The 26,664-nt window shown below is 43.5% G+C and overlaps 1 protein-coding gene across 3 annotated transcripts in view; it reads left to right on the top strand.

Annotated features, from left to right (window-relative positions):
• Window positions 1–26,664, top strand: part of PARP8 (poly(ADP-ribose) polymerase family member 8) — a 199,321-nt gene that overhangs the window by 135,573 nt on the left and 37,084 nt on the right. For all 3 annotated transcript variants that reach the window (XM_059725191.1, XM_006264431.4, XM_019496117.2), the window contains 6 exons: window positions 726–816; window positions 6,575–6,641; window positions 9,681–9,806; window positions 10,251–10,815; window positions 14,522–14,575; window positions 14,678–14,773. In XM_059725191.1, coding sequence (XP_059581174.1) covers window positions 726–816; window positions 6,575–6,641; window positions 9,681–9,806; window positions 10,251–10,815; window positions 14,522–14,575; window positions 14,678–14,773 — 999 coding nt within the window. The remainder of the gene's footprint in view (window positions 1–725; window positions 817–6,574; window positions 6,642–9,680; window positions 9,807–10,250; window positions 10,816–14,521; window positions 14,576–14,677; window positions 14,774–26,664) is intronic.

The raw sequence follows: 26,664 nt of genomic DNA, 5'->3' as shown, positions 1-26,664 counted from the left end.
GAGTGTGGGGCAGCAGGCGATGCCTGAATTCCAAAGAAGAAAGGATCAGGCCCCTCAGAACTCACAGTATTCTGGGATACTGGAGGACTTCAGCTTGGGCAGAACAGCTGTGGGAAGTGGCCACATAGTAAGGGAACTGGAACAAAATTAGGCAGATTGGAGACAATCCTGTCCTGGAGTGGCATAACGACTAACAAGTGTTCTATGCCAGCTAAAAGGTGTTAATGTGCAGCAGATCTGGAGGTTAAGAGCTCCAGAAGCCACCTAAGCTTACTATGTAACAAGGTACCAACACAAGGAGATGTACCACATGTTTTTTTCTTGATATCTGTTTTTTTTCTAATTGTGTTTACTCCCTTTGCTCCCTGTTGAACCACTGTATTGGATCATAGTCAATGTGTATGCCTACATGGCAATCAGCATTCCTTTGTAGAGGTAGCTTTAAAAAGAATTAGTTTGGATATCAGAAGCAGTCTAGCTGCTGTGTCATGGAGATCAGCACGGCCTAATTTACTCTGCTTATCTTGTTTAAAGCTATCTTGTTAAATGCTAAGGAAAATCCATCCTATCAGTGGGCAGAGGTTAAAACAATAGCTCATCTGAATTTACACACACAACACTTTCAGCAGTACTAGGATTGATTGACAAAGTATGGACAGTTCCTAATGATAGCTAATGGGTTTTATTTTGTTGTTTTCTTTTCTTTTCTTTTTATCTTGAATTAGGAAGAGATTGCTGTGGCTTGGGATGTAATTCGCACAGAGCCTATAATAGTGCGATTGCACTGTTCACTTACACAGTACTTAAATGGTCCAGGTTAGTCACATTTGTAATTTTCCTGTGGTATCCTCAGTTGTAAACAATGTACTGGGTGACATATACATATGCTCCTTACTAAGGCCTCGGTTTTGCAAATTATTATATAGATTTACATCTTTGGTACTGAGAAGGGCCTATGGCTTAAGAAATAAGGATCTGTGACTTGTGATAAATTCTTGTGGGTTTTAGAAATCATGTTCCTCATGCCAGACCCAGCCTTCCAACCTACATATGCAAGCATCTTTGATTGCACTGGTATCAAATGTGTGCACGGTATGTGCATGTACTTTTGAAGCTTCACCGCGTTACCTAAAAGCTGATGTTGATATGTGATTTCTGTGTTAGTATCTGATCTAGCTTTAATTTGAGTTTGAGATTTTAAATAGTACACTGTTAACTCATTCTGCAGTGTGTTATAGTTAGTAAATATTCTTGAAAAGCAGAGATGGGACTGAATCATAAAGAACTAATCCAGATTCTAGGTTCAGATGTGTTCATGTATAGGATTCAAATTCAGGCATATATATAGAGAGAGGAGTCAGAACTGAGAACTTGTAAACTGAATACAAATATTGCCAAATCCAGGTTGTGAGTTCAGGCTTACATCTGAGGGAGAATTCTGTCCCTGAACAATAAAGATATGTTTCCAGTCATAATGTGCCTGGAGAAAAATATTACGACATGCCATTTTTTAGAGAGTGCTGTGTCTGCAGCTGCTAACGGTAAGCTTGTGTTCTGCTCCTATAGATAAGCATTATTTATATTACCATTGTATTTCTGGCATGGAGTTGTGTCTTGTTTCACGGTATCTTACTATTTTAAAGTACTTGTGAACATATATTCATTTAAAATAGCTATTTATAATAAATGAATAACTTTCATAATTACGATAGCAAGCTGCACTATTAAATTGTTACTCCAATATGCACAATAATGGGGGATGAATAATGCAGATCCTTGTTTGACTGGATATGCCTCAGCCAGATCCTAAATGCCAGTAAGGTTCCTGCAGTCTCTGTACATGAGCAGCGGGACAGCTCCAATGCTCTATAATTACAGTGTGTCAAAGCAGCGTTAATTACTCGAGTTTGATGGAGTGTGATAATTACTGCACTCCATCCAGCAGACTCCAGTGTCTCGTGTATCAGTGTCCCCGCGCTTTAAAATGGTGGTGGGGTGCTTTAACTAAAGCTTGTTGAACAAGCTTTAGTTAAAGCAATGCTGCCACTATTTTTAAGCGCAAGGACGCTGATACGTGAGAGGCTCCAGGCACTTTAATTAAAGCAGCTCTCAGAGCCACTCTAATTAAAGCACCCCCCTACACATACACTCCCAGAGTACATGTGTAAATACCTCATGAAGCTAAACCAGTAGGTTGTGCGTAGTCAAAGCAGGATCAAGGGCAGAGACAGGTGATTTTCAGTTACTGGTCTTACGAGCTTAGCGGTGTTGCAGTTTCAGTTAAATAATTTTTCCCAAAAAAGGGCCAAGAGAGCTATCATTTCTTTATTAATTTACAAAGGAACCCTACCCCCCACTCTCTTCTCTGGAAACATTTTGTTGAGTAAGAAGTTCTTATGATCTTATGGTATATTTACCTTTCTTTTTTGAGTCTGTCTACACTGTGTCCCTGGTGCTCCTGGTGAGGGCTGCTCTCGAGCATGCTGTACCCAGTAGTCCTGTCTACACTCAACCCAAATCAGAAATGTGGTAGGTTATCTCCTGCTGCTGCTCTTGTGCTCTCTTGTCTCCAGCATCCTTGGAAGCGGCAGCAGGTGTGTCTGAAGTGGCTTCACTCTGTTATTTCCAGGTTTGGAATGTGCAGGTGGGAGCAGGTAAATGGACCAGGATGGACAGTAATACTTCTGGGAGTGCCAGATGTGCAGTGTAGACATCCCCCTTTTGTCCTCCATTTGCTGCTGGGAGAAACAGATCTGCCATGTGCGTAAGGGGAAATAAAATGTGTTTGGCTGCTTTTTCAGATATTATTTCAGTACAGGAGTTTTGAAAGTTCTGTTGTAGTTTATTACTTAACCAGACTACTATCAGCATGCCCTTTCCCATGCATAAGAGTAGGAAGGATTTTTGTATGCTGATACATATCTCTGGTTTCCTGTTTAAAAATGTTTGTTAGCATCACCTATTGTGAAAGCTGCCAAACACTTTCCATTATGAGGAAGTCCTCAACACTTCGTATTTTCAGTTGTTTGTAAACATACACGATAGTCTCACAAATTATGTATGTATTGTAGATTTTTACGTATATGTATTTACATATACATATGTACACAGATATATACATTTAGATATATGATATCTAAAATGCAAATCAAAATTGGTTCAGTAAGGTATAGGCTGTGCAAAGAATTAGGTATTTTTCAGTTATCTATACCATGCTGAATACTAGATACAATACTAAGAACTTAGCATTTACTATAATAGATTATATAGTACATCTGGTCTGATATCCTGATTCTGGAAGTAGCCATTGCTTAATGTTTTTTTGAGGAAATTAAAAAAATAGGTGATAGTGTTCCTCGTCTATTGAGAACTATAGCATATCAGATTGCAGTGTGAGAAAAAGGTTCTTAAACCCTGCAGGCAATCATCTTATGTACTGAAATATGTGAACTTGTAAATCTAAAACTACTACTAATCAGACTATCCATTCTTTCTGAAAATCCAAGCACATGCATCATTTGAATAGTAGTACTAGTTTTATCAGTGCTAAAAAAATAATGTATGGATGGATTTATTGAAACAGGAAATGTGGGGGTACTGAAGGCATGTTTGTTTCCTTCCTTTCTTCTTTCCTCAGATGAGCCCATCTTTCAAAAGAGTACTTGCTAAGTATATCTAATAGGACCTGGTAGCTTTAGTTAGTTAGTTAGTTTTAAAGTTTCAGAATAATAGATGCTTAAAATAATTTTATTCTGGTGAAAGTTAACTACAGTGCCAAACTGAATGAAATTCTAGTATAATAAAAAGTATGCTACTTTGATGTTCATCAAAGTTTTGTTATTTATGATATCTATTTTCCTACCTGAACTGAGTTTTTCTCAGCCAGTGCTGGATGCCATCTTCTCACTTCTCTCTAATAAATATTTTTAAAGGATTTTGGTAATCTCAGAGCTAGAAGTTTGTATTCATCCTTATGTTTGCAGTCTTCTGAGTAGTTAAACATGGACGTTCTGAGAGTGGGAAGGTATGAAGGAGTCTATATCTTATGGCAACATTTAAGCTTCTTTGGGGGTTCAGAACAATCATTGGCTATTGAGCTTCATACAGGATGCACACTAATGACAAGCATTGTGGAGCTTGTATTGAAATGTTGTTAGAAAACAAACCTTGCAAATAAATGAATGCAGTTGAAACTGTTGGTTTTCTTCACATTCAGAGAGTAGGAAGAAGACAAGATGGTTGACTGCAGTTTGGATCCATAGGCTGAAAGAAAACCACGATTTTATTGTCTATAATGTTTCAGGAAAACTTGGATGAATATGCTATTTTCACATAGCACACTGTTTGTTTCCATCTGGAATTACCTTTCCAAACAATAATTCTTAAGACCTCCTACACCTTTAGAAAGTTCTGAAATGATAAGATAAGAGGGGGATAAGAATACCTCTCATACTATGAGGTAACAGGGAACCAATCAAATTACATAAAATTAACAGAAACACTGATGCACCCCAGTCTTCTGTTAATTTGCTGCAATTTCATGCAGGGTAACCCACAAATCCTTTGCAGTAACAGGTACAGCTTATCCCTAAATTAAACCAAGGTTAAGGTGCCCCGAGTTAGCTTTTACTTAGTACGGGATAGTTGTGGGCACACACATGTTTACCAAGCATCATCCATTCAGTGGTAAGATCCTGTCCTCTGTTAACTTGCTGTATTTTGATTTTTCATCCATGTCCTGAGACTCCAATACCTTGCTACAGCAGATATGGTATGGTCCCTAGGGAGTTACCTTAAGCCTTCTTTAGCTGCTGGAGGAGCTTGATTCTATGTTAAGCCTTCTTTAGCTGCTGGAGGAGCTTGATTATGCTGGAGTAAAAGCAGAGAAACTTTGTTGATTTGAAGTTACATCTGTATTGATGTAACTCTGGCCGCATCTACATAAGATGCTACTGTGCAGTTGTTACCGCACATTTATTTATTACTTGTATAAACAAGTGCTAAATGAATGTTCAGTAACTCGAGTAACTGTGCAGTAGCGCCAACGAATGTTTTTTTGTGATGCTACTGTGCAGTAGCCTAATACTACCATGCAGTAGCATAGCATCACAGTTTTTGCCACACGATGCTACTGCTTAGTAGGGCTGTGGACAGCTTCAGTTGCTGATTTGATTTGGTGGAGAGTCAGCCCAATTCGGTGGCCAAATCTCCGAATCTGAGTAGAATCAAGAGACCCTTTAATCTCTCCGAATCAAATCAGAGAGATTTAATGATTCAGATATGGACACAGCTTTAAATGTTTTTTCTACATACCTCAAGGTACCAGATGGCTTGTGAATGCTGTGATGCTGGGGCAGATGGAGCATCCCATGGCAGCTCTCTGGGTCCCCAGAGCACTTGGCAGCAGACCCAGAAGTGGACCAGAAGCATTTCTGGTCTACTTCCGGGTCTGCCACGAAGCACACAGAGGACCCTCCCCCAGCTCAATGATTTGTGCCTCCTGGGTCTGGGGGGCACCCAGGGTCCCCCTGTGGCCGATCTACGAGCCACAGGGACATGGGGCGTCCCCCGTGCACTTGGCGGCGGACCCAGAAGTGGACCAGAAGTACTGCCACCGAGCATGCGCACCCCCCCCCACCACACTCCTGTGAGATGCTTTATCCGCCTCACCTTCGCAGCATTCATGAGCCATGCCTGGTACTTTGAGGTATGTAGAAAAAACATTTAAAGCTGTGTCTATGGCCGAATTGCTGATTCTCCAAATCAGTATTGAATCTTCAGATTCGGATTTGGCCAAGTTGAATCGGGACAGTGCTCCACATCAATGAATCGAATCCTTTTCGAAATGTCTCCTTTTCGGGTCTGAATCCAAATTGAATATGGCCTGTTTTGTATACCCCTACTGCGGAGTAGTATAGGGCTACCGTGCAGCTGGTGTCTCACGTAAATGTGGCCTTTGAGTAGCATTTCGTCCATATTTTCTGAGACCTGTTAAAAACTAGTAAATAACGAACAAAAGGGTACGGAACAAAGGACAAAACTTTGCATTCCCACAAAGTAGAGATAAAATGATTAAGTAAAAAGGTAAGTTTTTTCAAGGTAGCAAAGACCAACCTCTAGTACAAGAAGAGATTCAAAAGATTCTCTTGGGGAATCTTGAATTGGAGCTATTTTCTTGGACAAGAGAAGCTTAAGATGTGTCAGAGATATAATTAACAAAGAGAAAGTTAAGCTGTTGCTTCTGTCTAACCTTTCCCTAACATAAGTAAAGATTTTATAAACAAAACGAAAACAAATTACAATTAATAGAGGGAGTGAATGCATTTTAAATGTAACATAAAATGCATTGCCACCTGATACTACAAAAAAGAACATATTCTACAGAGACTTGGGTAATACTACTGTTTTCATCACTGCTTCATTGACATTGCTATAGTTAGATGTCAGCATGAATTGTGGCCCGTAAATACCAAATGACTAATAATGCAATAATCAGTTCTCTGTGTTAACCTGTACTAATACACAAATTTCTATAGATACACATGCATCACCGACATCTTTTTTTTTCCTCTAGTACCCACTGTGGATGTATTTCAGATCTCTACTAAGGAAAGATTTGGGTTGGGACATCAACTGAAAAAGTAAGTTCTGGGAAGAATCTAAAGCCTTGTAGCAACATTGTGGTTATGCTGTGTTAGCTCTTGCATTGTATCAAGTAAACCACAGTTAACAGATGGGTTGTAGATCTGATTCAGATAAATAGCTCCCAACGTTACGTATAAAAAACATGTCTCCCATTTTCAGATGCTGTTGTAATAATACTGAAAAATATCTTCAATCTTGATCCATATAAATATGTCTGCTACCATTTGTGTTGCACTTCAAGTAGTATATATAAAGTGAGAGTTACTCAAAGAGTTCGCATCTAAAAATGTTCTATTTCTTATTGACAGACAAAGTTCTTTGGGTAAATGTGCTTCCTTTTATTAGACCAAATAAATAGTTGGAAAAATTGTTCTTTGAAAGTTTTTGGACAAAAACATCCTTCTTCAGGCATAGGGAGAAGTCTGCTGGTGTGTGTGTGCTCTACAAAGTGAAATAGAAGCCAATATGCATTTCTCATCAATGTTTTATTCCTACTTAGAGCAGGGCTGTCCATCTCATAGCCTCTGAACTGCATCAGGTTCATGAGAGGTTTTGTGACCTGCAGACTCTCACCCAGCCACTACTCCCTACTGTAGAGCAGCCAGAGTCCTGGCTCCCGCTCCACCTTCCAGCTTCTGTTCCCTGCCCTTGCCTCTGTGGACAGGATGGGATGGGGTGGGGCAGTGTGTGGGCCTAAGGCAGCCTACAACCAGAGAACCTGGGCAGGGTGATGCAGTTGGAGTATTCATGCAGCCTATAGTTGCTCACAAGTTGGACATACATCCCTGACTTAAACTACAAGCGTTCTAACACAGGGAATCTTGTGTACAGTGCCTAGCACAACAGGGCTGTGATGACTGTTGAGAGACCTCTAGGTTCTGCTTCAGTAATACTAACAACCACATTGGATAGCTGAGAAGATTTAGCCATGTTATATAGCACCTTTCATGATATAATTCAGTTAATTACAATGCTGTTGAGTCAATAATGCTAAGTTACAGGAAGATATGTTTAAATGTCTCAATCTTTTAAAAGTGTCAGTTTGTTCCCTGAAAAAAGATCTTTGCTGCTTGGTGTTTAAAGAAATTATCAATACAAAATTGGGAGATGTGGTATAACCATGTTAGTCTGAAATCAGGCAGAAAGCAGGTCAGGGTGGCACCTTAGAGCTAACTGTTTAATGTTTTAATAACCTTACAAGTAAATCAGTCACATCAACATTACTAGGATAATATGACGCACACAAAAATCATTGAAAGCACCTAACACTGGATTTCACTAATTCCAGTAATCTTGAATCACATATTAGGTGCTTTTACAAGAGGTATACACAATTCATTCTTTTGTAGTGTATTTTGTCAAGCAAATGTAATTTTGTGTGTGCATACTAATTTAGCAGAACATTTTGAATAGTCATGTCTCATAGGCCTTCATTCCTGTGGACAAGAATTTTTGAAAAACAATTAAATTTCCAGTTAGGCCTATACTATCATCCACTGTAACCTTACCAGACATGTATCCCTGTTTGTAAACACCCTTGCATTCTGTCAGTCCTGTAAAAATACACTTTCAAATATCTTCCAACTTTCTCTTATGCAGGATGTATCCATGATTTGGACATTATGGGTGGAATTCTATTTTCCTTTGTGTGTCTAAATGGCAGTTTTCTAGCCAACTCCCTGACCGTTTTTGCCTTGGCTTTATGCTGTAGATGTGTAAGCACGTGAGTGTAGACTGAACATATACAATAGGACTGCACACCAGCCAGCTATGTGGTATGTGCACTGTAACCTGAGTGTAAGTCCTGGAATAACTTAACTTTTTTTCTCCCCCACTAAAGTGCTTCTTTCCGTGCCCCTCTGTTTAATCTCTAGTAGCTAAGCGGTTATGATACTTGCCTAGAAAACCAGAGACATGGGCTCCCAGCCCCCCTTGCCAAGAGGAGGCTTGAACTGGTATCTTTCTAGCTTCCTAGCACAGTTCTATAACTACCACACTACAACTCAGGCATGATCCAAGCCCTTCCCTCATGTTCCTTTTGAGGCTGAGCCACTGCCCCTTGCACTTAATAGTCATTGGGTGAGGTGGACAGAAAGCAGTGTACTGGAGAAATTTCTGCTCAAATGGGAATAAGAATTTGGGCAAGACCTGAAGGTCAGCTCCCTTCTGGGGCAACAATTATCTCAGTGACCTGAACATCCTCTAGCTTGCTCTCTTCTTTTTGGTCTCACATCATCTTCTGGCTGTCAGGGGAGCTCCTCCTTCTCTCAAGTCTAACACCTGCTAGTTATGAGTTTCGGGTCAGCTGCATTCTTTTGACTTAGATACAGGTATGTGTCCAGAACGGGCATGCATACATGGCCAGGCATGGCCACTACTTCCTACTGTATATGCTTAGTCTATGTGTGTATTATTACTCATTCATACAGCCTGTGTGTAAGTGCTAAAAATGCCACCTACCCAGCTAGAAAGATGTTGTTTTGACACAAGAGGGAAAGTAAAATTCCACCCTGTGTGCATTAGTTTCCCACAATAAAATAGTTACTGTTAAACACAAATATTGTCCTATGTCCTCCTATGTAGCTGTCAAATGTGGTTAATAAAATGAGGGTCCTATGTGGCATAAGGAGATTCATAGATTCATAGATGCTAGGGTCAGAAAGGACCTCAATAGATCATCGAGTCCGACTCCCTGCATAGGCAGGAAAGAGTGCTGGGTTCAGATGACCCCAGCTAGATGCTTATCTAACCTCCTCTTGAAGACCCCCAGGGTAGGGGAGAGCACCACCTCCCTTGGGAGCCCATTCCAGACCTTGGCCACTCGAACTGTGAAGAAGTTCTTCCTAATGTCTAGTCTAAATCTGCTCTCTGCTAGCTTGTGGCCATTATTTCTTGTAACCCCTGGGAGCGCCTTGGTGAATAAAACCTCACCAATTCCCTTCTGTGCCCCTGTGATGAACTTATAGGAGATGAATGAACAGCCCTTAATATTGACTCTGAAAAATGTGAGAAAAAAATATTTTTTTAATTCACAGAATCATGCAGACATTTGTTACACAACAGTGGAAAAATAGTAAAGAAAAATCAAATTGTACGCACAACAAGAAATTGTCGGAGAAAAAAGTGAAATCCCCTCTGCACATCTTTTCTACCTTGCGCAGGTAATAACAAGAAAAATGAACTGTTATTGTCACATCCTCTTCATTCAGCACCATACTTAACAAGGGGAGGTGTCGGCTTTCCTCCAAAAAGAAGCTTTCTATTTATATGTTACCTCTTGGGTCTTCTGATCCTAAACTGATTCTATTCCAGCCTGTTCACATCCTGAAAACTGCATTAATCCATTTAAATTTTGTAATACGCTGTCCTCTTACCCTTAAGGCTAAGTCACACATATTCAGCAAGGAAAAGGAGGACCTACCCACCTTTTGCAGTGTTTTTCTGGGGCTCAACCAGGTAGAATAAAATCACACTTAGATGCCTAAGTCTAGTTATGTGCCTAATAGGTGGAATAGATTTGGCCCTTTGTTGCATGTAGTTACTTGTTCATCTTGTAGAGACTTTGATTGTTGCTCAGCTAATTTCTTCTCTTCTTTATTTTGAAGGTCGCCAAGTTATCCTCCACCTGGCTGTGGTAAAAACAAATCAAAACTGAAATCAGAACAAGATGGCATCTCCAAAACTCACAAGTTGCTGAGAAGGACTTGTTCTAGCACAGTTAAGGCTGACGATGTTTGCACCACAAAATCTCACAGAACGTTTGGCCGCTCGCTGTCTAGTGATCCTAGGGCTGAGCAGACAATGGCTATTAAATCGCACAAACTGTTGAACCGTTCCTGCTCTACAGCTGTAAAACAAGAAGAGTGCATCACTCTAAAGCCCCATAAACTACTAAGTAGATCATGTTCTGGGGATCCTCGATGTGAGCACAACAGCACCTTGAAGCCCCACAAACTTTTAAGCAGGTCTTATTCCAGTAATCTTAGAATGGAAGAATTGGATGGACTGAAGAATCATAAGTTACTCAGCAAGTCTTACTCCAGTGCCCCAAAGTCATCCAAAATGGAGCTTTTCAAGGAACCGACCATTGCAGAGGGCAGGCGGCTCTCTCTTACCTCAGGGCTTATTGGTATCTTAACACCATCGTCATCATCACCTTTGCAAGCTGCTGTGCGTAATAATCATTATCCTGTTTGTTATCCCTTCCATTTGTTTTTAAAATTCACTTGTATGCAGAATATACCTAAATGAAATCATTGGTGTAGGAAGGAAGCTTTGGTGTTAAACTAACTCTAATACAGGTCTATATAGGTAAACAGCTACAACACTGTACTAACAAAAATCACTTAGTTTAAGAGAGAGATTTTACATCTGTCTGAATAAGGGATGGCATGCAGTTCTTTTCTTGGTTCCCCTGTTGTTCTGTAGACAAAGTAATTTGCTACTGGCCTATTTCAGTAACAGGTTAGTTAAGCCATAACACTGGCTCAAGTGCTCAGGTCAACAAGTTGCAAGGAGTAGTGTGACTGGTGCCAAATCTACAGCAATCTGCATACACGTATTCACAAGGGCTAGGGACAGACATTACACATAAACCAATATAAATGACTGGAAACCAGTTCAAATCTGTAACACAACAGAAGTTCAGTGCACATAAATGATTTTTAAACGTAGTCCTTTCTATAACTGAATATCAAAACCTGGGAGAGATTCTGTAATATTAGAGTAAGATCTGACCTTTTTTTCCTGTTTCAAGGTATTGAACTGTCTCAAGTGTCAGATGTGGGAAAAGGCATTAAGAGACTTGGGTTCTATCCATAACCCTTAATGAGCACCTAGGCTCAATCCACAGAAGCAGTTAGATGTGATGATGTACAGTATTTGAGCTCTGGGACTGGAGTGTACCAACCTGAATTAGATGCCCAAGATTTCTAGGCAGTGAAAAGGGAAAGTGAGGTTTCTCAAAGTGGAATTCACCCAAACAGGCACAACCTGGACCAGAAGGAGCCTAAGCTACCCATTAAGAAATGCAGAACTGGTGCTTGCTTTCTCTACCGCTCCCCTGGGTTTAGGTATGTGAAACTGGGATTCAGAGACCTAACCCCTTCCTGCACTTAGGCACCTAACTGGTCCCATTAGGTATGGAAGACTAGTTTACTGTTTTCTTTAAAAGCATGAGTGGTTGTGGTGCTGCCTAGGAAATGGGAGACCTGGGTTCAAAGGTTTTCTTCACCTTGAGGAGTTTCAAACAGTTTGAAATGCCATAATTGGCAGGCTACAGGATGGGCTGGAATGGTGGCCCACTCTACCCCTCCTGGGAAGCTGTGCAGCAAGCTGCCGGGAATTTCAGATTCATGGGCCCAAAAGGAGAGAGAGCATGACTCTATCTTTGTGATGAGGACACTCACCTTGGGATATAGGGAGTCCTGCATCCTAGTTCCTCCCCTAGGAGCTACTTACATGTTTTGGCACAAAGCAACCACTGAAGAATATGCATAGGAGGGATAATGCCGCCATCCCAAACTAATTCATAATATGGTGGTCCAGGTCCTCGCTTGGGAAATGGCTGATGAGGATTTGAATCAACTTGCTTCCCAGGTCTCCTACTTCCTGAGCAAGTATACTACCCTGTTATACAAAAAGGCAGGCAGAGGCACTACTACCAGCTGTGTTTTCAAATGAAAAATCACTGTGGTTGTGATGCTCTGTGCTGAACTCAGGATGCATTAGAGATGTGCTGGATATATTTACTGATTTGAGCCCCTCAGGGCTTGGAAATGCATTTTTTGTGAATTCCAAATGGCTTCAGGCAGCAGATATGTGCTGAGATGTTCAGCTCAACCAGATGGAGGTACCCCTGGGCATTTGCAATAGCAGGAGTTCAGATGCCTAAGTACGTTTTTGACAGAAATCTCAGATACCTATAGACTATCAGGCAAGTAAGAGGTTTGCTGGATGTCAAGCAGGGGTTCAGGTGCCTAAATTCTGCTTAAGTTTTACTTCAGGTACTTAAGTATTTTAGGTCTAGTCCACAGCTTCACACTGCTTTGAGCTTCCTATCTTGAGAAGTCTCTGAGATCCTTGGTTGAAAGGTTGTGTATAAGAGCAAAATATTGTATTCTTCTAATTAAATTATACTGAGTGTGTTTCATTTCATGGTAAATTAGTTTAGTAAGTTGTTTATGGGCAGTATTCACTGTATCTAAAGGCACTGATACGGTATGATTCAAGAGAATTGTTTATGTGTATGCTACTTGATTGTTCTTTAGCTTATACACCCAACATTAACTAAAGATAAAATGGAAAAAAAATTTTCAACCATACCGCATGTTTGGAATTCATTTTTCCTTTTGAACTTTGATGATGCCCCTGCTTTGGAGGCCTGAACAGGCTTCTACTTGATATCAGTAAAAACTCTAACATTAACTTTGGCGAGATAATGAGGATTTGTTCAGGTTCTGGGTGCTGTCATTAGTGATATTGGCATCAGTGATACTGCAAGAAGAGATACAGACTATAATAATAAAAACTATTCTTCATAATATTTTTTATTATTATGATATATTACTTTTGAAAGAAACCAAGCTTATATACAATGAGATGCAATTCTGTTGGCTTGAGTGAGTGCCATCAAGACTAACATGGGCAATACATGTATTAAAACCTTTCTGCTATCTTGCCAAAATTTTTTGGCATGACATATAGAAAAATAAGTTGTAGAGCCATTTCCTACATGGAGTCGGGAAAGTTCTGCAAATAAAGTCATGAGATGGAAAGCAGGCCTGTAAACAAAAGCTGCATAATAGCCTGATGTAAGTCTCATTGAAGGTAAAATGATGGACTGAGACAGATGGTAGGTGGGAGTGTTCCATACTCTTTGGCCACCTTATAACCTAATATGTCACTGTAAATTGAAAAAAAGCAACAACGATGCTAGGTACAGTGGTAGCCAACCTTAGTTTTTAGGCATGCCACATGTTAAGCTGTGACCCTTCTCAAATGCTGCCCTGATCTGTGCCCCTGAAAGCCATGCCTGATAGAGTTTGTGTCCTGGACTGCCAGAATGGGGGTAGGAGGGCTCAATGCCTTTGGATTAATGCTTCCCTGGCACTGCAACTGCTTCAGTTTTATATAGTGAGCCTTAAAATTGGCAGCAGCTGCAGGGCAAGGGGAGGGTTCATCCAGCTTTTGACAGTAAACTTGACATCTTCTCTTGCAGCAGCATACTGCCTCTATTCTGCTGTACCTGGCTGGAGGCTCTGTGCTCTCTTGCTTCCATTCTGGCTGCTTTTTTCTGACTTCCCAGGGCTTGAGTGCCACACACAGCAACTGCCTAGGCCACTTAAGGCTTGTGTGCCATGGGTCAGCCACCCCTGAACTAGGATGATACTCAAGGAAGGGGTATCAGTAAAGCATGAGAGAAAGGGAAGTTCAATTCTGTTTTTGTTTTAAAGGAAATTTAGAAATGTGAGTCTAAATATATAGTTGATATGTATGTATATGCGGGGAGAGAGAATGCACAAAATTAAATTTAAAAACTAGCATTCAGCTCTACTTGAAAACAATTGCTTAATGTTTGTACACCAGCATGGAGTTCAGCAGTTGTGCTTTTTGTTGAGATTAGTTTTTGGAATGGTTCGGTCCAGATACACAAGCTGCCAGTGGACAGATAAAGCAAAAGCTGCATAGGCAATATCAGAAAGACAGATGAATTTATTTTGGATGATTTGTGTAAGCTGCAGATCTCTCCAGATGCAAATATTATTTGACAGATTTACAAAGAAAAAAAATACAATTTTAGCATCTCCACAAAAAAAAAAATCTAAAAATCGAATTAGCCTCCATGCACTGAAGTGCCTCACTTTTTTCCTTACAGCCAAATTATGGTGCAAAATGCATTCCAGTACGAGACCATGGCTTTCTTGTGCAGGTAAGATATGATATCTATCCATTTTAGAAATACTTTGGAGCATGAGCTGTCTGTTAATTATTTTTAAGCAGATGATGTCGTTCTCATTTTCATTGTTCTCAGACTATTGAATTTGCTGAGCAGCGGATACCCGTATTGAACGAATACTGTGTAGTTTGTGATGAACCACATGTGTTTCAGAATGGCCCCATGCTGAGGGTAAGTTGAATGTTGATAGATTAAGGGATGCATTTGATTGTCTTAAATAGCCATGGACCATAGAAACCTGTTATACTCAAGTTATTTTGGATAAACTACATCACAATATTCTATTTGAATAATTTGTAATGCACATTTACTTGCAATATTAATTTATTTGGTATATGTTTCAATCAGTTTTGTATTTCTTCTAAAAGAAGGTGCCCTTAAATTTAAGATGCACCTAGATATTTGATTTTAGTGAATTCATGGAAGTTTTTGAGCTTTGCTTTCTACCCCTATTTCTAAAAATAATAACCTGCCTTCCTAAAAATGTCTTAATAATGTCTACAGTATACAGATCCTGTGGATAAGTACCTGATGATTTCCTAGCACTCTTATTTTATTCCTTTCGAATTCCAAGACAGACAGCCATGGCAAATCATGTGTAAGGTGTCACCACAGTGTTTTCAGTAGTTTAGACATGCAGTGATAAAGCAATAGGGTTTGCCCATATAACTAGCTGGATTTTCATTGCAAGCCTATTGGTATTCAGACATGTTGTAGGTCTGAAGTTCCATTTACTAATTGTTTAAGCTTATCTTTATATGCTTTGGTGCAAAGTTTAGTAATATCCATTTGTTTTTCCCTGAAGAATAGAGTCAAGAAGAGAAATTAACTCCAAAATTCCCCAGATCCTCTTTTTGGTGGGCCATCCTTAACACATACCACAATTATTCATTCCTTAGTTTGAGAGATGGTCAGCATCTCAGTGAATTTATAGGAAGTAAGAGTGAGGGAAAAGCATGCTGGCCACAGTACACATCCTCTGTAATCACTTTACAACTGGTATAGCCTAGCAAGTGTTGCAAAAATAAAACAGTTGTCCTTATATCACCCCAGATGGAAGGAAATGGCCATGAAGAAATCTATCATGTTCTAGCTATGCTTGAGTGGCTCAATAAGCAATACAGAGACATTAATGACTTCACAGTTCTGCAGAAAGTTAGAAGGGAAGAATCTCAACTTGTACTGAGTATTAATTTACAACATTTTAAAGAAAAATATGAGACCTTTGGTGAAGGCTGTGTAAGTTGAAGTTTGTTACTATGTAAAAACTTCAAACTTTTTTCATTCAGATCTTTACATTTATTTACATACTGGAGAATAAAAGGAGTGGCCTAACTGAAAGAGCACTTTGTGTTTGAAGTTGTTGCAGCACTTGGGAAATATAGTAGCTTGTTAGGCAGAGTAAAAGAAGGTTTTCACTTAAAGTAAGATTCAAAGGAATCCATCCATCTTCCATTTATATATCCTACTATTCAGGTTGGCTCTGTGGGTTAATAATGTGATAACCTAGTTTGACTTAGGTTTTTGGTGGTGATCAGAGCTTGCTAATTTTTTTGTGTCTTTGATTACATAGTCATATTCCAATTCTTTCTGGATGAATGTTCATATCACAGAGCCTCCACCTGAATTTGGCACCCTTGGTCAGGTTCTTACCAGTGAAGTGATGCATTGACTGGACACTGAAATGGCGTAATCCTTCTTTTTTTCAAAAAATGGACTCTCCAAAATAGAATAGATACACACCAGCAAAATCATAGAATCATCATAGACAGTTAGGGGTGGATGGGACCTCAGGAGGTCATCTAGTCCAACCCCCTGCTCAAAGTAGGAACATCCCAAACTAAATCATCCCAGCCAAAGCTTTTTCTAGCCAGGTCTTAAAACCTCCAAGAACAGAGATTCCACAACCTCTCTGGGTAACCTATTCCAGTGGTTTACTACCCTCCTAGTGAGAAAGGTGGTCCTTATATCTAATCTAAACTTCTCTTCCTACAACTTGAGATCATTGCTTCTTGTTCTGTCATCTGCCACTACCAAGAACAGTAGGGGTGCACTGATCATGATTTTCTTGGCCGATACCGATAGCTGATTATTCACCAGCCATATCAGCCGACACCGATTCAATAACTGATTTACAGGGATGCAGCCAGGCAGCATGGAGAGCAGTGCCCTGCAGGTAAGTCTGTGGAGGGGAAGGGATATGGTGCGGGAGGCGCAGATTGGGGCTCCCACAGTCAGGGAAGGAATGGGGTGGGGGCAGGGCAATGAATAGGACCTTGGGACTGGGATGGGGAGTGGGACAAAGCTCAAGGTGGCTTGTCTAAGAGATCAGTCCCAGCACTTAAAAATGGCAGGAGGGGCTTTTGAACTAAAGCTCAAAGAATGAGCTTTAGTTCAAGTGCTGCCACCGCCATTTTAAGTGCCAAGATGCTTTTAGGAGCGGGGCTGAGTGGGGCAAGGACAGATGCAGGCTGCCCGCCTGGCTCTCTCTGCCCTGCTACCTTTGTCCCAGGAGCCATGCACTGACTGCGCCATGTCCCCTGCTCACCCGGCAGTGGAAAGCACAACTCGTGCTGGGATGCAGATCCCCGGGACAGGCCACCCACATCTTCATTCGCAGTCCCTACCCCGGTCCTGGGGTCCCATTCACTGCCCTGCCCCAGCCCCCACCCCTGTCCCACTCCTTCCCTCACCGTGAGGGCCTCGATCTGTGGCCACCATGCAAGCCATACCCCTTCCCTCCCCCATACCCTTTCCCCTCTGCAGTCTTACCTGCAGGGTGCTGTTCTCCACAGTGCTCAGCTGCACCCCTGGGTGAGTGCATGCTGCAGCTGTGCACATGCATGCAGTGTCTAGGGGCCCCAGCCAAAAGGCACATTATATTTATTGATACATTATTGGATACACTGGCCAAAAAAAGCCAGACCACTTCCTGGTTCAAGTTAAATTACAATCCCCCAGCATGCTTTCCAGCCCTGGGCTGTGCTGTGCTGTCCCCCCCAACAATCTTCTCTTCTCCAGACTAAACAAGCCAAGTTCCCTCAGCCTCTCCTCAGAAGTAAAATGCTCCAGGCGCCTAACCATTTGTGTTGCTCTCTGCCAGACTCTTCAGTTTGTCTAGATCCTTTCTATAGTGGGGGGCCCAAAATTAGACACCAGATGTGACCTCACCAGTGCTAAATAGAGGGGAATAATCATTTCCCCCTATCTGCTGGCAACACATTCTACAGTAGGGTGTGACAAAACCCTTCAGAGGTGTTTCTGATTGTGTCATATCACTTGTGTATTAAGAATGCTGACTTTAAAGAAGAGCTAGCATCCACTTCTTGGTAGGTTTTGGTTCACGATGGAACTTTACATTCCAAATTTGGAATATCTGCTTGGAATTCAGGATGTTGGGGTGCCTTCACAGCGGGCTTCCATGCTTTAAAACATGGAACATACTCATTTCCAGGTCCCCTAATTAAGCTGCTGGCCTCCTATTGAATATATTAATGGAATATATTAATTATTGAATATATTAATGGGACCAAAACTGGAGGTTCCTGGCTACAAGGTCTTGCCCCTCTGCTCAGGGTCAGACTGATTGTAGTGGGGGGTAAAGCCCTCTACCTGAGATCTCTTGAGCATATGTTGAGAGTATTTCATAGAAACAGGACATTGGCTGCTGTGGTTCCTCTGCTTTACTTGTGGTAAGTTAGGGTGTTGGGTCTGTGTTTTGTCAGCATTAATAGAAGTCTCATGTAATGAGTTTAAATTATGGATTGTATAGGATGGTTTGGATAAGGATGATCCTGCCTGAGGCAGGGGGTTGGATTAAATTACCTCTGGAGGTCCCTTCTAGCCCTACTTCTCTATGATTTTATTATATGAAATGGATACATGTATATGGCAACAAGAACATTTTTTAAATGCTTTTTACATTTAAGTAAGCTTAATACAAGCATAACATATTTTGTCTGGGAGATAAAAACTTAAGTGAAATTGTGTGTGTTAGATCCTGACTCCATGCGGCGCCCAATGACTAGGGAGATGACAATCCAATTGCCCATGGATCCAGTTGCTCAGGAAGCAAGCAGGGAGCAAACACCAGAACACATTGCTTGCAGCAGCTTTATTCAAAATGGAGACAGCTTCAGACTAGCTCCCAAAAAACCAGGGAGCCGCAGTGAACATTAGTTCTTTCCACATTTATATACCTTGGTTCATACTTAACATTTACTCCAACTTTGCCCCTCCTTTGTTCCACCCATATTCCCTCCTATCTCAAGCTGTGCCTCTGTTTACTCTTTACTTCATTAGCATGGAATTACCTATGCATTTCATTCATTTACATGTCTTTTTGCTATGAGCGCATGCATGCATAAGACTGTGAACCCGCTTCCTCTGGTCACTTTCCGTTTCTTGCTGACTCCTTCATCTCCAAGGTCTTGCTTCTGTTTTATCTCCTAACAATAGCTGGTGAGCCGCATCCTGTTCTCCTTACACAATGAATTATGTATGTCTTACAACTCTACGATATCGTTAGGAAAATGCTTGCCTAAGCATCTTTCAATGTTATTTTTAATATCTCACTCTGCCGTGTGATCAGCAGCTTTGCTGAAGCCACAGATTAAAGCCTTTATTCAGCAGCAAATCCAGTGGTCCCCAAGATCCAAATATTGTCAGCCTAACAGTGTGCAGCAGTAAAATGGGTGAAATTCTACTGAAATCAGTAGAGCTAGACCAGTTACATCAGCAAAGAATTTGGCTTTGTTGGCTTCAGTACTGTCATACTGTCAGACTGACAACTTTCACAAGCACTGAATTAATTCACTTGCAATGTTACGTAAAAAAAATGTAACATTTGCCATCATGCAATAATTACATTCTTTTAATAATTTTGTGACAGTTGAAACTCCCATACTTCATAATTTCTTGTGCTGGCTGTTAATGACTTACATAAGTCCGTTGTCTCATTCTTAGGGCAGTTGAAGACATCGAGCAAGCCTGGTTAAATAAAGCTTTGACTTCATATGCTTTTACTCTTTAGACAGCATTTTCATTTTAGTTGCACAGTGCCTTTCAGTCAACCTCTCTCTCCCAATACAAACTTTTTCCTTAGTTCAGCATGGTTTTCTTTCCTAAATGTTTTTGGCCTGGTCATTTTCCTTTGTTTTCCCTAAAATCTTAGCTCCTTTCCTAAGATACCAGCATCAAGTAACTTATTTTTGTGTAGTTTAATCAATTTATCTGCATGTCAGACTTCCTGGAATATGGAAGATACCTGTTTCAGAGTTGCTGCTTTAATTAGGCTCCTGTACTTTTATATTACAGTGGCAGGGTGTGATTTTCCAGAACAGCAAGGCTGCTTTTTACCACTCCAGCTGTGCAAACATGTCCTATAGTTCATTAATGACTGAAAGCTCTTTTTATCTACAAAAACCCTGGGTGCAGTTGATCTATCTTAGTGGCCCAATAACTTGGTATAAGCCCTAGAAATGAAATCCATCATAAAAAGTTTAAAAACTAGGAGACAGCCCTGTTAATAATAAGCTGGAGACTGTTATAGATCCATCCACAGGGTAACCACTGAGCCCCAGGTTACTCTCTGATATCCCACTGCCTGCCCCAAAGAACAGAACAAGATTTGCCCCGGGGTAACTCCTTATCCTTGTAAGTCTCAGGTCTACTGCTCTTATACTAGACCTCAGAGCTGCAGCAGGATAATCTCTGCCAGTTTCAGGTAGATTCTCCTTGCTTTGTGAAATAATTTTAGATCCCTTTTTCTGTAGAATGAGTTGGCCTAGAATATCACTAATCCTGAGATTACTCTTTAGCACAGGCAATCAGTAAGGAGACAAAACCAACAAAAAGAGTTATTATATAGGAGAAAAGAATTGTACAAGAAAAACTGGCCTTAATTTTGAAGATGGAATAAAAAAGCAAGTAAAGTTCCTTACCCTCTCACCTGACTAGAGAGATCTTGGCTACATGCCTATTTTATGGAGATGCGGAATTTGTCCCTGGCTTGCTTCTTTGGCCTGTTGGCTAAGGGCAAGCAAGAGTTGGGGGCACCTGAACCCCAAAACCTCTGGGCTTGGGGCTTGCACATAGGATACTTGCCATGGATTTGGGAGTATCTGAAATCCTAGGCTGATGAGTCTGGAAGGAAAGATGGTAACACCACATGGATTTAATGACTGGGCTCTGCTCAGTGGATGAAATTCTAAACTAATTTGACCTGACACACAAATATATCAGGGGTGGGCAATTATTTCGGGCGGAGGGCCACTTACCCAGTTTTGGCAGGCTGTCAAGGGCTGCATGGGTAGCCCCGCCCTTTGACAGGTGACCGGCCCCCAGGTCACCATCTTGGGACTAATGTCCCAATGTCTTTGGTCCCAAGACATTGGTCCCATGTCCCAGGGCCAGCACTGGTGGGGCCCAAAGCGAGGCACAGGCTGACAGAGGTCTGTGAAGCTGGGCTGGGCTGCACCAGTAGGTAGAGGGGCAGCTGACCCGGTTCCATAGAGCCCCTGCTGGCCAGAAACCCGTGCTCCTGCCACCCTGCTCTGGGCCCTGCCGGCACTGGCCCTGGAACACCGGTGCGGGTCCCATGCTCCTGCTGGCTCCCTGCCCACTCACTCCCAGTACCTCCCAGCCCCGTAGTACAGGTGGGAGGTAGTGCACAGCCCTGACCCCTGCTCACCAGCAGGGAAGAAGCTGGTGCTGAGCGTGGGGAAAAGCAGCCCCTCACCCAACCCATGGCCAGCACTCCCTACTGCAGCCATGTGCAGCCCATGTGGGGCTTTCCTGAGCAGGCACAGGCAGCCCCACATGAGCTGCAAGCAGATACAGTGCAGGGTGCCGGCCACGGGGTGAGTGAGGTGCCACTTCCCCTGCGCTCAGCACCAGCTTGTAACCCGTCCCTGCAGCCAGTCTGAGCACCATGCCAGCTCCAGGCTCACCTGTCGGGGCTGCGCAAGGTGGCAGCAGCTGTGGCCCCCCCGCATGCCGCACTGGGCAATATTGGCTGCTGCTGCCTGCCCAGAGCTCATGCACTGGGCAGCACAGAGGCGACAGTGGTAAACACTGCCCGGCACGGCAAGCAAGCGGGCCGCAGCTGCTGTCACCATGCACAGCCCCAACAGGCGAGCCTGGAGCTGCGTGGGGCCCAGGCTGGTAGTGGGGTTGGGTTATAAGGTGATGCTGAGTGCAGGGTGGGGTGGGGAGCAGCCCCTGTCCGGCTGTGTGGCTGACACCCCGCGCTGCAGCCACTCATAGCCCCCCTGGGGCTACCTGTGCCTATTTCAGATGGCCCTGCATGGGGTGTGAGCAGCTGCAGCAGGGAGCACTGGCCACGGGGCAGGAAAGGGCTGCTCTCCTCCGCACAGGGAAGGAGCCCAGGGAAAAGCTGAGCACGGGGGGGAGGGGGAAGCGGCCCCTCCCCTGCCCCATGGCCGGTACTCCCTGCTGCAGCTGCTCGCAGCCCACATGGGGCTGTCCGGAGCAGACACAGGCAGCCCCAGGCAGGCTGCAAGTGGCTGCAGTGCAGGGCGCCAGTCACAAGGCAGGGCAAGGGCTGCTTCCCCCCCACCCTGTGCTCAGCTTTTTCCTGGGCTCCTTCCCTGCCCTTCCCCCCTTACCTGGGGAACCTGGCTGGGGCTTCCGGCTGGAGTGGGCGGTGGGGGGAGTTTTGACAGGAACAAAGGACAGAGAAATATTAATTTTCTAAATGTAGGGGCCCTGCAGGCCAGATAGAATGGCCTCATGGGCCGGATCCACCCCGCGGGCCATATTTCCCCCCCCCCCCGAATATATATAGTTAGAATAGAGTTAAACAAGCTGGAAATACAAATTTTTCTAACTCTATCCCAAATATATACTTCAGCCAATAAAAGATGATCACCCTAAGAAATCTTTGCCTTTTACATAATTTCTAGACCAATACGGCTACAACATAGATTCATAGATTCATAGATGTTAGGGTCAGAAGGGACCTCAATAGATCATCGAGTCCGACCCCCTGCATAGGCAGGAAAGAGTGCTGGGTCTAGATGACCCCAGCTAGATGCCTATCTAACCTCCTCTTGAAGACCCCCAGGGTAGGGGAGAGCACCACCTCCCTTGGGAGCCCGTTCCAGACCTTGGCCACTCTAACTGTGAAGGAGTTCTTCCTAATGTCTAGTCTAAATCTGCTCTCTGCTAGCTTATGGCCATTATTTCTTGTAACCCCCAGGGGCATCTTGGTGAGTAAAGCCTCACCAATTCCCTTCTGTGCCCCCATGATGAACTTATAGGCAGCCACAAGGTTGCCTCTCAACCTTCTCTTGCAGAGGCTGAAGAGGTCCAGGTGCCCCAGTCTCTCCTCATAAGGCTTGGCCTGCAAGCCCTTAACCATACGAGTAGCCCTTCTCTGGACCCTCTCCAGGTTACCCGCATCCTTCTTGAAGTGTGGCGCCCAAAACTGCACGCAGTATTCCAACTGTGGTCTGACCAGCGCCCGATAGAGGGGAAGTATCACCTCCTTGGTTCTGTTCGTCATGCATCTGCTGATGCACAATAATGTGCCATTAGCTTTTCTGATTAGTTCGTCACACTGACGACTCATGTTCATCTTGGAGTCCGCTAGGACTCCAAGATCCCTTTCTGCTTCCATGCCTCCATGCAGGTCATTTCCTAGGCAGTAGGTATGCTGGACATTTTTCCTCCCTAGGTGCAGCACTTCGCATTTCTCTTTGTTGAATTGTATTCTGTTGTTTTCCGCCCGTATGTCCAACCTGTCCAGGTCTGCTTGTAGTTGTTCCCTGCCCTCCAGTGTGTCCACTTCTCCCCACAGTTTTGTGTCATCCGCAGACTTGGACAGAGTACACTTCACTCCCTCGTCCAAGTTGCTGATGAAGACATTGAAGAGTATCGGTCCTAGAACCGAGCCGTGCAGGACCCCACTGCCCACACTCTTCCAGGTCAATACCGACCCATCCACTACGACTCTCTGGGTATGACCCTCTAGCCAGTTTGCCACCCACTGGACTGTGTAGTCATCCAAGTCACAGCCTCTCAACTTGTTCACCAGTATGGTGTGGGATACCGTATTGAAGGCCTTCCTGGAGTCTAAGTAAACAACATCAACCTCTACTCCTGCATCCAGGTGTTTTGTAACCTGGTCATAAAAAGAGACTAGATTAGTCAGGCATGATCTACCTGCTACGAACCCGTGCTGGTTTCCCCTCAGCATAATTTGTCCTGCCGGGCTCTCGCAAATGTGAGCCTTGATAATTTTTTCAAAGACTTTGCCTAGGATGGAGATGAGACTGACTGGCCTATAGTTGCCTGGGTCCTCCTTCATCTCCTTATTGAAAATGGAGACCATGCTGGCCCTTTTCCAGTCCTCCGGGACCTGGGCCATGCGCCACGAGTGTTCAAATATTCCCGCCAGTGGCTGTGCAGTGACGTCAGCCAGTGCCTTCAGTACCCTCGGAAGGAGCTCATCTGGGCCTGCCGACTTCAAGGCATCCAGTTCCTCCAAGTGCCTCTACACCATCTCAGGGTCTACACTTGGTAGTCTGGCGCCCTGCTGCTGCCTCTCTACAATCCCAGTGAGAGACTTTTCTTGCCCCTCGCTTAGGAACACTGAGGCAAAGAACATCATTCTTATACCACAAAAAAGACATGACTCAAAGACACAATGCATAAAACTGTTGACAGATTTTCAAACTAACCCCAGGACATAAGTAAAATGAGACAAAAAGGGTGTGGATTTAAAAGGAAAAGGTACAGGGCTGGGTCTTTGTGAAAAATAAGAAAAATCACCTGGTAATTCATTTTCTGCATCTAATCAGTGGACAGATACCTGATGCTGTGCGTGGCATTTGTAATCAAAATGATTTAAAAAAAATTAAGAAGTAGAAGAAACACTTCCCTTCATGAACTTATCAATTACATAACTAGGGGTGAGGGAGTGACCAGGCACCAGAAAAACAGCAGCCACTGAGCTACGAGGCTGCTGTCACCATGAGCCCCATTTCAGATGCTGCCACATGTGCTGCCAGTATCCATAGAGCAGAACTACCTGGTTATGTCTCTGGATTTTATATATGAGAGTTCCTTGTGAGAACTGGAAACTGGAGGGGGAGAACCTGAATAAGTTAATGTTTACAATACCAGAATGATTGATGGAGAGCGAGGCCATAGCCAGAATGACTATTCAGCCTAATTGGAAGAAGTCAGAATAATGCCTCCAGGAGCAACATTCCTGTCTTCTGGGCCACCCACACACTTCAGGTGTTGAGGATTTTCATCTTCTTCAGCCACAGGGGCAGATAAAATTATTTTATATCTACACCTTAGAAAAGATGCATTTTACAAACCAAAACACAGAAATAAAATAAATAAGAACACAGAAATATAATAACCGAGTAGAATAAAGATATATTATTATACTCTGCCTTTATATAACACCAAATTAAAATAGAATATATTATCTTTTATACTGTCCACAAACTCTGCTAAAGACCTTCTTCATCAATAGCCAATGCCATTGGAAAAAAAACAGCTTCATGTAAATAGATTTCACTTCAAATGGCAGTTACACAGAGCAAGAACCTACCAGATGATATTCAGTATGGCTGTATGAAGCTTTGGTAGCTGATTAGATTCGGAGGAGATTTGGTCCAATTCGGGGACCAAATCTCTGAATCTGAATTGAATCAGGAGACCAGTTAAAAGCTCTAAAACAATTCGAAGCATCTGAATCAATTTGGAAAAGCTTCAGAAAAGATTTGGCTGCTTCAGCGATTTGGCCATAGACTAAACAGGCACCTGACACAGCTGCCTCCAGCTGGTAAATCTGTTGGCGCTAGGGGAGGGGGGGAAGGAAGGGCTGTGGGGGAGGGAGGGATTGTGGCTGGGGCTAGGACAAGCTGCCCAGCCAGGGTGTGGGAATGCATTACTCGGGGAGGGGAGGGGGGCATGCAGGATGTGGGCGCAGCAGCACTGAGAGCGCGGGGGGGGGGGGGGGTCTGCCCTACTGCTGCTTGCCCAGCTGGGGCGGTGGGGGAGGGATTCAGGTGTGGCTCGCTCCAGGCAGATTGGGGAAAGCAGCAGCAGGGGTTAGCCCCTGCTCCCAGCACTGCTACGCCCACATCCCAGGTAGAGGAGCCATGGGAGAAGCCCCCATGGCTGCCCTGCCCAGCCCCATCCCCTGCCTGGCCCAGCCTCCAAGCACTTAAAAAAAAAAGCCCCTTACTCACTGGCTCTGGCAGCAGGGATTGGGACCTCTGAGGGGTCATGGCAGAGCCCCCCTGTGCAGTGCAGGGTAGTGGGGGGCAGCAGGGATTGCCCCCCCCACTAGGCACCCATGCGGTAGCTGCCCCATGGCATGGGTGCAGCACTGCTCAGCAGGGCTCTGTGTTCTGTCTGGGGAGCTGGGGCAGCTCCATCTGTCAGCTGGAGCCCAGCACTGCTAAGCCCCAGCGGCCCCCGCTCCTGGACAGCGTGTGGCGCCCTGCCAAGCCATGCTGCACCCACGCCATGAGGCAGTTGCCACATGGGTGCTAAGTGGGGAAGGGGACGATCCCCACTGCCCCTCGGTGCCCCACGCTGGATGGGGGGGGGGGGTTCTGCCATGAGTGTCCAGAGGCCCCAATTGCTGCTGCTGCAACCAATGAGTATGGGGCTTTTTTTTTTTTTAAATACTGGGACTAGGCTGGGGCCAGGCAGGGAGTGGGGCCAGGCAGGGCAGCCTTGGGGGCTTCTCTCATGGCTTTCCCCAGCCTATCCAAATCTCTCTGAATCAGTACCGAATCTTGCAAAGCCGATTTGGCCAAATTGATTTGGGACAGTGATCCGAATCTCCAAAGTTCATCGCTGTCCTCTGAATCGGCCGAATCAGAATCAAATACTTCCCTATTTGCACAGGCCTAATATTCAGCATAATGATATAAACATGTGGGTTACCAATTCTGAATTTAGAACTCTCCTTTAGAGTGCCATCTTGTGTTGAAATCTCAGATTAAATTCTCTCTAAAAAAAAGCAGGCATTGAAATCAGCAGTGAAATACAGCAAAAGCGGAGCAAAA

This window comes from Alligator mississippiensis, chromosome 3 (genome assembly GCF_030867095.1).
Source record: "Alligator mississippiensis isolate rAllMis1 chromosome 3, rAllMis1, whole genome shotgun sequence".
NCBI lineage: Eukaryota > Metazoa > Chordata > Crocodylia > Alligatoridae > Alligator > Alligator mississippiensis.
Note: the sequence above shows the minus strand (reverse complement) of the source record. Positions and strands in the feature narration are given on the sequence as shown.